Source organism: Humulus lupulus, chromosome 6 (assembly GCF_963169125.1).
Source record: "Humulus lupulus chromosome 6, drHumLupu1.1, whole genome shotgun sequence".
Classification (NCBI taxonomy): domain Eukaryota; kingdom Viridiplantae; phylum Streptophyta; class Magnoliopsida; order Rosales; family Cannabaceae; genus Humulus; species Humulus lupulus.
The window spans coordinates 9,038,691-9,053,910 of record NC_084798.1 but is presented as its reverse complement, the minus strand read 5'-3'; the positions used below and the strand labels follow the sequence as shown (position 1 = coordinate 9,053,910).

The 15,220-nt window shown below is 31.0% G+C and overlaps 1 protein-coding gene across 1 annotated transcript; it reads left to right on the top strand.

The window, feature by feature from the left end:
• The first annotated feature begins 12,809 nt into the window (after positions 1 to 12,809).
• On the top strand, positions 12,810 to 15,124 carry LOC133784656 (receptor-like protein EIX1). The gene is made up of 4 exons (XM_062223947.1): positions 12,810 to 12,930; positions 13,089 to 13,309; positions 13,400 to 14,881; positions 14,977 to 15,124. The coding sequence occupies exons 1-3, from the start codon at positions 12,810 to 12,812 to the stop codon at positions 14,876 to 14,878; spliced, it is 1,821 nt and encodes a 606-aa protein (XP_062079931.1). The 3' UTR covers positions 14,879 to 14,881; positions 14,977 to 15,124.
• The last annotated feature ends 96 nt before the right edge of the window (positions 15,125 to 15,220 follow it).

The following is a 15,220-nucleotide window of genomic DNA, read 5'->3' as shown; positions in this document are numbered from 1 at the left end:
CTAATCACCTGTTTCTCATGCATCATATACAATACATCCAGCAATCTAACATGCACCAATAACAGCCATGCACGTCACGTTTAATAACCCGCCAACATGCATCAAGAATAGCCATGTACGTCATACATAATAATCAACCGACATGCATCAATAATAACCACGCATGTCACATATACACAGGGTGCAGTTTTCTTACCTCAAATCCGAGCTAGAACCAATCTAAGAACGACCCTTAAGAACGATCAACTTTAGTCCTTTAGCGGTCACCTAGTCATAACCAAATAAAATCTCCAATTAATGAAAATCACCAAAGATAGGGTCTTAACCTAAACCCCACTCTCGGGACCTCGAAACATGCCCATACGGTGAGTAGATTCGATCCCGGGCCTTAAGAATTGAAACCCCAAGCCAAAAGCCCTTAAAAACACCCAAAACAGGGTTATGAGGAAACAGGGTAGCGCTACAGCGCTGCCCTTCTAGCGCCCCAGCGCTCAAGACAGAACTACAACCGCCCTGCTAAAACCCTGTGTAGCGCTATAGCGCCCTCTAATGGGCGCTATAGCGCTACCCCCAGACAGCACCACCCCTGAAACTTCCTTCTTCGATTTCCTCAATTCTAACTCGATTCCAAAGCTTCCAAATCCCATTTTTGGTGCCAAATGAACCCAAAAACCATCCCCACATGTCCTAGGGACCACAACCCCAAGAACCCTAGCCAAAACTCCAACCAATTCCCAAGTTACCAACTCAAAAACCAGCTGAAACTTAACTTAGAAAACAGAGTAAAACCAAGAGTTCTAATGGCTAGAAACTCACCTTAATCTTGGCAACACACCCTCTTCAATGGTGGAGCACAGCCCTAGCTTGGCTAAGCTTGGTTCCTTGGCTTAATCCCACAAACTGAGCTTGAAAATCCAAAGAGAAAAGAGGAAGAAAATCCATCGGGAGAGAAGGAAAAGAAAACTCTGTTTTTGATACTCTTCCTTAGCCTTAATGGCTGATATATATCTCTTAGGGTAAAAAGACCTAAATACCCTTAGGTCTAAACAAAACCTTAACAGCCACCAAGGGCAAAACTGTCCTTTCGCACCTATTTCATTAATCACAATTAACACCCTCCAACTCTCGCTATTCTCAATATTCCTAAATACCAATAAATCATATCCCATTACCCTTTAATTCCCGGTAATGCTCTAATCATAAAATTCACCCCGAGACTCACCCCGAGCCCCGAACTTAATAAGCCCGTTATGACTAGACCGAACACTTACATCTCATGATCGTCTCATGTCGACTAGCTCGAACCAATCCACCTTATAATGTGGCTATATTAATTAATCACAATCATATTTGCCATATTATAATTAATTAAATTAATTTAATCAATTTAATTAATTTAAATTGATTATTTTAATACCTCATTTTTGGCTATAAATAAGAGATTTGGGGTCCATTTTGAGAGGGGAGGTTACTTGATAACTCTATGGTATAGAGTTATTTTTATTAACTTTAAACTTGATTTTTAGTGAAAAGAGTAATGAATGTGATGTTGTTTGTAAGTTTGATTAGTTTTTATCTTTCTTTTCTAGTTAGTGTACTAATTTAGGAGTCTTTTAAGTTGTTAGTATTAAATGTAATTAATTAATTAATTCTGTTTGTTTTGTTGTTTAGGAAATGAATTTTTGAATCTTTAAGGGAAAGAAAGGAATCTGAGGCTAAAGAGAACACTAAGCTGGAAATGCTGCTGAATTGCTGGAGAACAAAATGCTATAGCATTTCTGGGTATTGGGAAATGACGTGGACAAAATACCAGCAGGCTTTTCTTCATCTAACTCAGCGCTTATGTGGCAGTTACTTAAAAGTTACATCAGCTGGCTGATGTGGATTGGACTAGTGGACCAAAGAGAAGAAAGTGGGCTTTCTAATTAGGGTAAAATGAAAATTGTACCCTAGAGAGGAGGCAACTAAGTACCAGCCACCATCACATTGAATACACACAAAAGGGGGCTGCCATCGTTGGAGAAAAGTTGCAGAAAAAAAAGAGCATGAAGAAGAAGAAGAAGAAAAAGAAGGAAACACAAGGAATTGAATGAGGAAGATAAAGACAAGAAGATCCAACCTACAACATCATCAATCTAGGCTTTGTTCTCATTTCTTCCTTTCTTCTCTATTTTGTATTTTCTTATTTTGCATAGCTATTCTAGCACTCATGGATATTAATTTTCTATTTTGGTTTATGTTTGCTACTTTAGTTATGAGCTAAACTTTTGAGACTTGAATAGTTAAAAACCTATTTTTCATGTATTTCAAGTTTGAATGCATTACTTAAGCTAAATTGCCATTGTTCATTCAAGTGAGTTTCATGTTTATTTACTGTTGTTGTTTGGAAATCAATGGCAGGTTATTAAGCTAGATTTAATACTGGAAAGGTTAAATCTAGTAGTTGGTACTTGAGTGATGCAAGAGAACACCCATTTTCTAGGTTGTTCTTAGTAAGTAGAATAGGAGTATTTTACTACCTTGCATAACTTTGAGAATTGATGCTTGGATTGTGTTCTTAGATCTGATTTAATATAGGAATATATTGGGTTAGATGATAGAACTTATTTCATGAGTTTTGGAAAAATCTCATGAACATATAGGAATTCTAGTTAACTCTGTGTGTTTTGCTGAAGCAATGCTGTAGCAACTGGGCAGTTTTAGACATAGGGGGATTTAGCTATTCAAGTCTGTTTGTCCTTTGATTACTTTTCCTTGCAGTTAATTTTCCAGCATTTGTAGCAATATTTCAATCTTAATTCCAGTTCAATCAATTTTATTCTAGTTCACAACATCCAATCAATTTATTTTCTTAAAATCCAAATTGTTAAATAATTGATTTTGCATTAAATTTTACTTGCAATCCCTGTGGAGACGATCTTACTTATCACTTTATTACTTGTGTGACTGCGTATACTTGCGTATATTAATTTTCACAACATTACTATACCATAATTTCTACACATTCAAAACCTCTAAATTCTCTTCTTCTTCTTCTTCTTTTTGGTTATTTTCTATGTATTCTTAGAGGAAATTTTGGGGGTTTCTCCTCCAAATTTTCCTATTTATGTTTGTATTTGTTATTCTAGTTATGTGTTTCTAATCTTTTTAAGATTATTAAGGTGATGATGAAACATTATGTAACTAGATAGTATCTATTTTGTATGTTGATTTCCCATTTTGTGCAACAAAGTTTATGGAATTTTCTTCTTCAAATATCTTCTTTCATCTTAAATATCATGTATTTTGGATTGTTAGCACATATTTACACTTTGTTCTTCATTAGTGTTAAAACATAATATTCTTTGTGTAAGATGTGTCATTAAATTGTACACATCCATGCTTAGAACAAAAATATTATGTTTTGCCTTATAAATAATGTTCATTGATTTATTTGTTATTTCATTAGATTGATTTACACTAAATGCTTTGAAACTATAATTTTGAAAAGTGAAGAAAAATCCTATCATTTTAGAAATAATTTGTGCTTAAAATTATAAATCTATTAAGAAAATGATAATTTGATTTATTTTAACTATCACTAAAACTTGGGAATCAATGTACTTATAAATATTATTAAACTTATATTTTGTGGATTCTAATATTTAATAATCTTATTTTACCACATTGTTTACAATTATTAATTTATGTTTATATATTGTCTTTAATTTCTTTATTATTATCTTTTATTTTATTTTTATTGTTACAAATTCTCATCAATCTTTGGAACTAGGTTAGAATTTATTAATTTTGGTTTAAAATAGTTTTCTTTTTTATTTTAGACAACTCATTTGGGTTCGATTTCGTGCTTACACGAACACTATTCTATAAATATGATTCGTGCGCTTGCGAGTTATAAATATTTAAAACATACCCGTTTTGGGTCCATCATTTGACGTGGCATTATACGTGGCAAGTGACGTGGCACTCCACGTGGCACTGAATGATTGGGTTACTTGTCCCTTTTTATTGGTTACGTAGCACTAAATAACTGGTCCACATGGCATGAGCTGGTATACCTATTTTTACCTACATTTATTTATTTGTGAGTAAAGATAATGTTTATATGTAGGTAATTTTAATTATATCTTTAAATTTAATTTAATATCAACAATAAATGAAAGTAATTAATTTTAAAAATATTTGTCATTATTCCTCAAATAAATTATTTAACATGAATAACAAAATAAACAAACATATATTATAAAATATTCATTGCTTATTAAATGATGAGTGTTACACTAATTACATTTCATAAAATAAAATATCAACAATTCTATACAATTCTCTTTTCTCTAACTACATTTTTCTTGATATTCTTCACTTTGGAATTATTGCACGAGAGCCTCTTTCCTCTAACTGAACTTTGAGATTGTCGATGATGGCTTTGAGAGGTGAGGTTTGGGTTGGCGATAGTGGGAATGACTATAATTAACTTCAACATAAAAAATATCCTCAATTTAATCATCATAAGGATTTTAGATTATATATGACTTATTATTATGGGCATTTATGACACTTGACATACCAGCATATATTAAAAACAAATATATGAGCACATCAAGTCTCATAATCACCAACATAGAATGAGTACACTTATTCTTGAACATCATAGGCAAAATAAATTCAAAGTAACAATGGCGAAAATCCACAAACTATAAAAATCAGATTATAGACACAGAACCAGACCCTACAGCCAAAGAGCAACACTAAATCTTAATACAAATATCATAAACAAAGTATCAAACAAAATATACTAAAATATAGCTTAAAATAGATCCCTTCATATACAGGCATTAAAACAGATTCCTTCCTCAAAACAGAACCACACCCTACACTCAAATAACAACACCAAAGCTAAATACAAATATCAGAAACAAAGTACCAAACAAATCAGTGCTTAACTATTAAAAAAAATTCATCCTTAGTCAATTACATCAGCTATAATATATAAAAGAAAGCTTGATCAATCAGATTTAGGACAGTGAAACACACTAATACTTGAAACATATTGGTTACTCTATAAATAAATATACATTTCCTAAGTTTCCCATTAAAGTTTATACATGAATAAATAAAAGTTTGAAACTGCATTAAAGTATAATCAATCAGATTTATATAGAACTACATGTAAAACTAACTTTTCATCAAAATAAAACTAATGAAAGCATAGGGAAAACAATATCAGATATGACAAACTCCCTGAACATGAACAAAACCCCAAAACCATAAATCACAACTCAAAGCTTAAGGACAATCAAACAAATAAACTAGAATATAGCAATGAAACACATAAACCAGATTACAACAATGAAATATAACTGAAAAACTCTACACAACTCAAAGCCAAAACACACTAATCATCAAAACAGAAATTTGTCAAACCTTATCTCAATAAAACAATAAATAAAGTTTAAATATGCAAAAGAATCATAAAAACTAGTTTCTTATATACATATATAGATAGCAAACATCAAATAAGATCACTCAAACAAAATGACTAAGGTATTTTTCAATGAAATATTTACAAGTATGTTAGAAAATTTACAAACATGACACAAATCATAAAACACACTCCAATTAGATTAAAAAATCAGATTCAAACATATAAATATCTCATACTTAAAAAACCAGATTATAAATATCATTTATGCTTCAGAAAAACACTTATAATGCAAGACTTTAAAAATAGAGCAAGTGTACTTAGACTAACTAAAACTCACTACCAAATAACAACAAAACAGAGATATATATAAGAGAAAGTGTAAAAAGTCGCCATCATCAATTCTTCATATTACAAAAGACATAAATCCACAAAACAGATTTTAAATATCTTGAAAGAAAAAAATACTAGAAATTTGAATCTTATACTAACATAGCATCACAATCACAGGAGCAAAATAAAGACTAAACCCAACCTAGAAACACATAGGTCTACAACAATGGAGATCTTTATATATTTTAGATTGTTCAACAATGAAAAAAATAAAGCTTCAAAACAATGAAACAAACCTCCAAAACAATAAAACACAACTCAAGCCTCAGAACAACAATGAAACACATAAATCGCCAAAACAGAAATGCATCAAAGTCATAAATTTGATCCCTATAAATCCCACACATTTAAATTAAGATAAAATGAATCCAACGAAAACATGTATGTGTTAAAATCAATTAATCTGAAAAATGAATCACTAAAATAAAATATAAATCTAACATTATAACACAAACATACTGTAAAGCTAAATACACATAACATGATCATAAAGAAAACAACACAAACAATCTGAGAACAATGACTCATCATAAGCCCTTCAGATTATTGGGGATGTCATCAGCATTGTCATAAATATTACCTCAAACAACTAGCCAACCAATCTGAAAAATCTCAAATCCACCAAGGCCACAAATCCAAAAATCTGAAAGCCACAAGCCGAAACTCATATTAAAACTTAGATTTACATATTCAAACTTAACCAAAATAAACCATAATTAGGTTTGAAAACCAAGCAACGAATACAAAAACATCAAAGCCACCAGCCAACCAATATGAAAACCTCAAACTCGTTCCAAAGCCGCACCTTAATCGCTGCAATCCAAAGCCATAACCCAGCAACTGCAATCCAAAGCCAGGCCCGAGCTCCCTGCCTCCAAAAAAAACCAAAAATGCAATCTAATAAACACATATACACATATACTCAAAACCACACAATAATTAGAATTGGATAAAACAATACCCACCACAAACATAAAATTAAAAAAAATTAAGGACCAACCACAGATAAAGTCGAAAATCGAAGGTCGTGCAAACAGAGAAAAAAGGCAGCAATGGGTGGCTCTAGAGGCGGTGATGGGTGGTTCTGGATGCTGCAATGAGTGGCTTAAGAGGCGTTTGGGTTCCAACAAGAGGTTGAAGAAATGAGGTGTTTCAGAGAAGAGAAAAGAGAGGGTTGGCTGAGTGTTTGGAAGAGATGAGATGAGGTGGCTGGGTTCATCGATGGGGAGGTGGCGGCTGGGCCCGATGAAGAGGGAGGCGGCTGGGAGGGACTGGTTCGTGACTAAGAAGAGAGAAGAGAAAGAGGGATTTGAGAGATAGATAGTTTTAGGTTTAGGTTTATAAAAGTTATATTTATGTTTTTATTAAATAAAATATATTTATATAATAATATTTATGTTATTTTTTATATATATAAATGTATATGATTGTGATTTTATGAAGAAAAAATGAATATTATAATGTTAATGTTGTCCACATCAGCATTAATTTTAATTAAAAAAATTAAAACTTTAAATAAAATTGGTGGGAAAAATGAGCTCCAAAAGCTGAAAAAATTTCCCTCCAATATATTCGTAGGAAAAACCTGTTACCTACCAATATTATTGGTACAGAAAATATAATTCTGGAAAATTTTAATATTTATCTACTAATAATGCGTACCATTAAATTTTGTGTAGGTAAAAGTAACTTTACCTACCAATATATATAGATAGGTAAGAAATTGGTAGGTAAATGTCAGATTTCTTGTAGTGTTTCATTTTTAATTAATAGAAGTGTCTTCTTTTCAACAAAAATTAGCAATGCATATGCTTCCCTCTCAACCAATGGTAGCTTGCCACATGTCATTTTGTAGAGTCCAAGAACTTTACTTAGCTAATTGTTTAGTAGTATTATAGTATGTTTAGTGTTATCATTGTTACTTTGGATTTTTGGTTCAGACCGGGAGTTATTTGGACACTCATAGTAGTACTTATAGATTTTCTAAGTTTAACCTATAGTTTAAGAATATTAAGTATAACCTAAGGTTTGATTAATGTGTCTGATATTAAGGATTATATTATTATATTATAAGGTTTAGACATCAACCAATAGGATTTTAAGCACATGTTTTGAATGGTAATTAAGGATTAAGTATTTTTGAGGATTAAATTAAATAAGGGTAAAAGTTTGAATGTATAGGGTCAGTCAGCAGCTTTGAGCACGTTGAGGGCTTAGTCAAGGCTGTTTACTCCATTCAAACTCAGCTAAAAATGTGTAAATTCGTGTTTAAATATTCAGCGTATGCCGATATATCGCAGCTATAGGGGGCGATATATCGCAGCACGTAGATACGGAAAACACGAATCGATGCACGGTCGCCTCGGGAACAAAGGTCCAGGCGATATATCGCCTATAGGGGGCGATATATCGCCTCCACCAGCATGAATTCAAATACATTTGAATTCTTTTCCCTTCAGCCATTCAAACTCCTTCAACAGTCCAGCATCTTCTGAACGAGTCTTCAGCCTCTGCTGAACGATTATTCAAATGATTTTCACCTAAAAAGCCATTATTTTTATTCAAGTAAAATCAAGATATTTTCATTCCCAAACTCTATAAATAGGACCTAGTACCCAGCCATTATTCACCATTTGCTCTAAGTTCAGAGGCTGCTAGTGTTAAGTGAGTGTGAGAGTGTAAACACTTGGTTTGGGGAAAAACTATAAGCTTAAACATCATAAGCTTATCAAACACTTTGGGAAGTAAGTGAGTGCTATAGTATTTCGGTGGATGTTAGATTGATCTTGCAATCTTTGAGGTAAACCCAAAACTCTAGTTCTTTTCTGTATTTTTATGTTATTTCCTTTCTCAAAACCTTCTACTCAGTCCCCTAACCTTATTCTTATTTTGGTTAGGGAATCCAAGCTTTTAAGCATATAAGTTGGTAAGTATGTTTTCTATGGTTTAGTCTTTCCATCTCTTTCATTTCATCTCCTTTCTTTAGACTTACTTTTTTTTTATGGTTTTAGGAGTGTTCCAACAATCCCAACTCAGTCCATAATCTCGGTAACTTTGGTAAGGAAATAGGCTAGAATCAACATGTTATGTGATTATGTTATCTATATGTTTTATGTTATTAAAAGTGTTATGATATGTATATGTGTATGTTTGTAGGCTTGGGCATATGACCCATATGACTAACAAGACCCCAAATGGGTTATGGGCATATGACCTACTTAGCTAGTAGGACCCCACTAATCCCATGGGCATATGCTTGTTTAGTCTATGGGACCCCAAGTAATAATGGCCATTATAATAAGTGTATGTTATATATATTATGTTAAGTCTTTATGTTTTCTTATGAAATTATGTATGTGACTTTGTGTTAGATTTTCCTTACTGGGCATTAGGCTCACTCCTTTCTGTTTATGTGCAGGAAAATAAGTTTAGAGGCGGAAAGATTCGTGACGCTTGGAGAATGTGTATCGATGATGAATGGAGTCAAGGGGCCGAGCGTTATTCGATTCGAGGATATAGTCTCCTTTTATGTTTTTTATGGTTTTTATGTGTATTTTCCGCATTATTATGTAATGTCTTTTATTTTAAATCTTGTTTTGTTTTAAAGACAATGGGATCCCAAAATCCTTCTTAGTATTCTGTTTCTTTGTAAATAACTCTTATTTTCAAGTTACTCAATAAATTATGGTATTTTCGTAAAAATGTAAGTTTTATGTATAGTTTCGATAATGGTCCAATTAGTCTAGATTAGTGGGTCATTACACATTTCCACCATAATTTATTTGTATTCTACATCTATAAATAAGATGTAGTTTTCATTTGTAAAAGACACCATTCACCACCACCTTCTCTTACACCTCTCAATTCTCTCTTTCTTTCTCTCCATTCTCTTTAAGCGTAGTCTTCTCACATTTTCAATGGAAAATGTGAGAATGACTTTTAACTTAGGCTAGAGCTTATTTTGGTGAGACTAAGGGTGAAACTTTGTATTTTGTAATCTCTATTTATTTTATAAATATTTTTCAAAGCCTAATATTTGAGTTTTATTATTTCTTTCATAATTTTGTTAATGCAATTAATATTTATTATTAATTTTATATAGATTCAGTCAAGCTTTTTTTTTTATGTAATTATATAAAAATATTTTATATTAATTTTATTATTTTGTGAATAGTCTTTTACTGCATTATCGTCAAAATGGTGTAGTGTCGATTTAGGATTTCTCATAACAATAGTATTAGCATGAGATCTTAATTTATTATTTTGTGGATAGACTTTTCCTGCATATTGTCAATGGTATTTTGTCGATTCTAGTTTCTCATAACAGTAACATGTGCATGTGACTCGAGGTAAGAAAACTAGTATATGTACATAGAGCATGGCATTGGCTCCAATATTGATATGCGAATGGTTATGACATTATACTTGAATGTTTAAGTTAGGGTTATGTAACTCGTTTTATATTTGTGCTTGTTGCATCTGATTGCGTTATAATTATCTGTGATTTTGATTGGCATGGGTCGTATTCGACGATAAACATGCAAAATGCAGGTCGTGATAGCAGGGCCATTATGGGATTGTTGTACACACCCGCCCGGTATAGGCTGACTATTTTGTAAAGTCTAGTTATGATTATGTATTTTGTTAAACGTTTTGGGATCTCATGTAAACCTTTTTATAACCTTAATGAAAAGTTTAAACTTTTTTGGCAAGAAATTTTAGTACTTAAACCCTTATTTTATTTTTAATTACACTTTTTGAGTCCAAATAACTCACTTAATGAGTTAAGCACTATTTTAAACACTCAGTGTAAAGGTCCTAGATTAGTAGGGCGTTACAGAGTTTTAATTGTGATAAAGATTCACGAGGTGCAGTTATATTACCAAGTTAAAAATATACAAAGTAAATATGAAGGGAGGAAACAATGAGAAGATAAATGTACAAGAGGAAGTTATATAAAAGATAAGAAATAAAAAGTAGAAACCACAAAATAAAAATAGTAAATCTATAGTTTTGCAAAATAGATCGAAATAAAATTATGAGCCTAATTTTGATCAAATAATTTATCAATATGACTAAAATAGCTCATATTGTTTATTTAATGAATTAAATCATACCAAATAAAATATTATTGAATTAAAATTTGATATAAAACTTAAAGAATAATAAAAAAACTATATTTTAAATAATTAAAATTTGATGTAGAAATAACTAATAAAAAAATTAATTTAATTAATGAAATGGAAAAACATATTTTTAACTCCAAATATATATAAAATTAAATCATAAATCTGATTGACTCAAGCGGATTTACTTTGTTAAGCATTAGCTAGTTGGAAAGAGAGAGTTCTTTGTGTTATTTGTTTTCAAACATTAGCCAATAAAAAAATAGCATTAAATAAAATTTTAGCATTAACATAATACTTTATGTCGTTGGTTGAGAAGATCAAATTTTATTTTTTTGGCAAGGATAATAAACCAAAAAATTTATTCTTCTTTTATTTTTATACAACTCTTTTTCTTAATTTAATTTATTTTTATATAATAAACATAAAGGATATTTCATAAATACTTAATGTTTTACATTTGTTACGGTTAAATACCTAATTTTTATTTTTACCGTAAAAATATTCAATATTTAATGGATGTTAAAGATAAATATCTAATATGTTTTCTTTGTAGCAAAAATAGATAAAGTTGTTAAAACATTATTTTTTTCAATACCTGCTCTGTTGGAGTTGTTAAGTGTTTTCTCACCAGATATGTATCACTCTGTAATTTATGTATTTTTGTTATCAAAATATGTATTTTTATTAATTTAAAATGTCTTTTTAATTCATTTTTCTAATTTAAAATATTTAAAAAAACACAAATATGAAATTGACTAATTACAGAGTGACAAATGTCTGCTTAGTTAACATGTTTAACCGTTCCAACATAGGTTGATTGACAAAAGTAATGTTTTAATAACTTTAGATATTATTGCCGCAAAGAAAAAATATTAGAAATTTCTCTTTAACATGTATTAAACATCTTTTATTTTTACCGTAAAAATAAAAGAATATGTATTTAACTATAACAAGTATAAAACATTAGGTGTTTTTGCCACAAATATTCCTAAACATAATATTCTTTTATTGCTCAATGCTAGACTTTTATGTCTTTTTATTTCTTATTATAAACGTTTTCCTTTACCTATATATTTATATTACTAATACTGCTTTGTTTATTTATTTTAAGAATTTATAACATTTTTTTATACATATTCAATACTAAACTTTCACGTATACATTTTTGTTTTATAAAATGTTTTGTTTATTGGAATCAAATATAGACATTTTTTTTGGGCAACTTAAATTCACAATGAATCAAACACATATATTCATTTAATCACAAAAAAAAAAAAAATTAACAATCGTGTGGTTTATATAAAGTGGTTTCAAAATATATTTATATTATACATATGCCCTTTCTTATTTTCTAACACAAGAAAATCAAAACACATAAAGTGTTTGACCAGAAGACTTGGGTCAGTCTTGGTATTGGTCTTGGTCAACAGTGCCTTCTTTTAAGGCTTAATTAAAGGCTTTATTTCTTGTGGAAATTTTAAGGCGCCATTATTTATTAAAAAAATAATGATTGATCATAATATTAAATTTCAAGTGTATGAGCTAGTAAGTCATAGTAAATAAAATAAGGGACCTTTAATTTCACCTTTGGGGTGTGTTATTTGTTTTCAAACATCATTAGCCAATCAAAAAATAGTATTAAATAAAATATTGACTTCAAAGTCTTCCCAATTAAAGAAAATGGTCATTTTCAATTAATTGTATTTTTATTTTCCTATATAAATATATATATGGTGATATATAGTATAGTTGCATTAACCAAATATAATTATCTCACATTAAATTATTGTGAATATGATGAAAGTTGTTGTGCTTGTGTTGGTGTTAGTACCATACCTCCTAAAACAATTCATTGGTTGCTAAATATGAGTATCAATCTAGTTAATCTCACCTTATTGGAAAATGAAATAAAAGGCCCTCTTCCAAATTCTTTTGAAAACATGAGATCTCTTGCACGCTTTGATTTGTCTGGGAATGGATTCAAAGGTGAACTACCAAAATCATTGGGGAATCTTATTTGTAATCTTCAAGAATTAGTATTGAGCAACAACAAATTCAATGCAACACTTTTTGATGTTATAGGAAGACTTATTGGTTGTGCTAATAATTTAGAAATTTGGATTTGAGTTCAAACCAATTTGAAGGGCCACTACCCAATATTTCAACGTTTAGTTCATACCTTAGACGGTTGGATGCCTCTAATAATAAGCTTAATGGTACTCTGCCTAAAGAAATTGGAGAGCTCCAACAACTCGAGTATCTAGTACTCTACTCAAATTCTTTCAGTGGTACTTTACCTAAAAGTATTGGTAAGCTCCAACAACTTGAGGCATTAGATCTCCACTCAAATTCTTTCAGTGGGCTTGTGACTGAAGTCCACTTTCAAAAACTTTCCAAATTGAAAAATCTTGATTTATCCGATAACTCCTTAACATTGAGGATTAATTCCACTTAGATTCCACCATTTCAACTAGATATTCTATCATTGAGGTCTTGCAAGTCAGGTCCACAATTTCCTACTTGGCTCAAAACCCAAATAATTATCTCAACACTTGATCTTTCAAACTTTGAAATTCATGATGAAATCCCCAATTGGTTTTTCAGTCAAATTCTGACATTGGATTTTCTAAATCTATCTTCAAATCAATTTCGTGGTTCTGTTCCACCATATCTATCTAATGTCACGGCATTGTTTCTTTCTATTAATAGATTCATTAATGTAAAGACTTTTCTTTGTTACCCAATACAAGGATCAATACAACTTCTTGACATTTCCAATAATATGCTTAATGGAAGCCTCCCTGATTGTCAGTGGAACATGAAGGATTTGATTGTTGTGAAACTAGATAACAATAATTTGTCTGGAGTAATTCCTAGATCAATTAGTTTGTTATCTAAAATTCAGCATTTGCTTTTGGGGCATAATAATTTTTCTGGAAATCTTCCTTCATCTTTAAAGAATTGTACAAAACTTGAAGTTCTTGATGTCGAATCTAATATTCTAGAAGGAAATATACCATCTTGGATTGGGGAAAGACTCACCAATATGATTTTGCTTCGAATAAGATCAAATAATTTCTATGGAATTATACCATCAAATCTATGCCATCTTCAATCTGTTCAAATATTTGACATGTCCATAAATGCTATATCTGGATATATTCCTTCATGCATAAAAAATTTCACCTCTATGGTAGCCAGGAACAAGTTTAATGATCAGACAGACATTTGCACAATGGCTGGCATTGTACGGTCTGATGTTATTATATCGATCATGTGGAAAGGTATTCTTCGTGAGTATAGCAGCACTCTTGGATTATTAAGAGTGATTGATCTCTCATGTAATTTGATTGGAAAAATTCCTGAAGAGTTAACAAATCTTGTTGAATTGGTTCAACTTAACCTTTTAAGGAATAATTTGAATGGAACTATCCCTACGGAGATCGGGAACTTGAATAAGTTAGACTCTCTAGATTTATCCCACAACAAGCTTTGTGGTGTAATTCCAACAAGCTTGGCAAGCATATCTTCTTTGTCGTTCTTGGATTTGTCAAGTAACAAATTATCAGGAAGAATCCCCACCGGCACTCAACTACAAAGTTTTGATGCTTCGATGTACATTGACAATGATGGATTGTGTGGACCTCCATTGACCAAATCATGCGTTGGAGATGAGTCACCAAATGGTTCTCGAGATCACTCGGGTGGTACTGAAGGTTTTTTTAACGATGGAGAAGAATGGTTTGACATGTCATGGTTTCATATGGGAATTGGGGTTGGATTTGGAATTGGATTTGCTGGAGTTTGTGGTAATTTATTACTCAATGCTTCTTGGAGACGTAACTATTTCCATTACATGGGCACCATTGGAGATTGGCTTTATGTGACGATTTCTGTCAAAACAAATTTATTGAAGAGGAGGTTCCTTAATTAGAAGGTAATAAAGTATTAGCTTAATTTAGCTTTTCATATTTCTTCTATGGCTTAGATTAATTTTGTTTCATTGTTCTGTTTATGTCTATCCCATGCCAGAAGGTGTAGCTTTGAAGTTTCAAGAGTTTGCAATTAGAAGTATCAAGATGTTTATTCATTAGATTATGGCTCCAAATAAAATCATCATCTTTATTTAGTATTTGTATCTTTGAATGTATTACATAAAAGTATTCTCTGTGTGATTTACTTGTGAATTTATTAGTGTTCTAATTATTGTTGCTTATAAAGTTGGATTATATATAATTTCCTAAACTGAAATATGTTCAATATTTTTTAGTTGCAT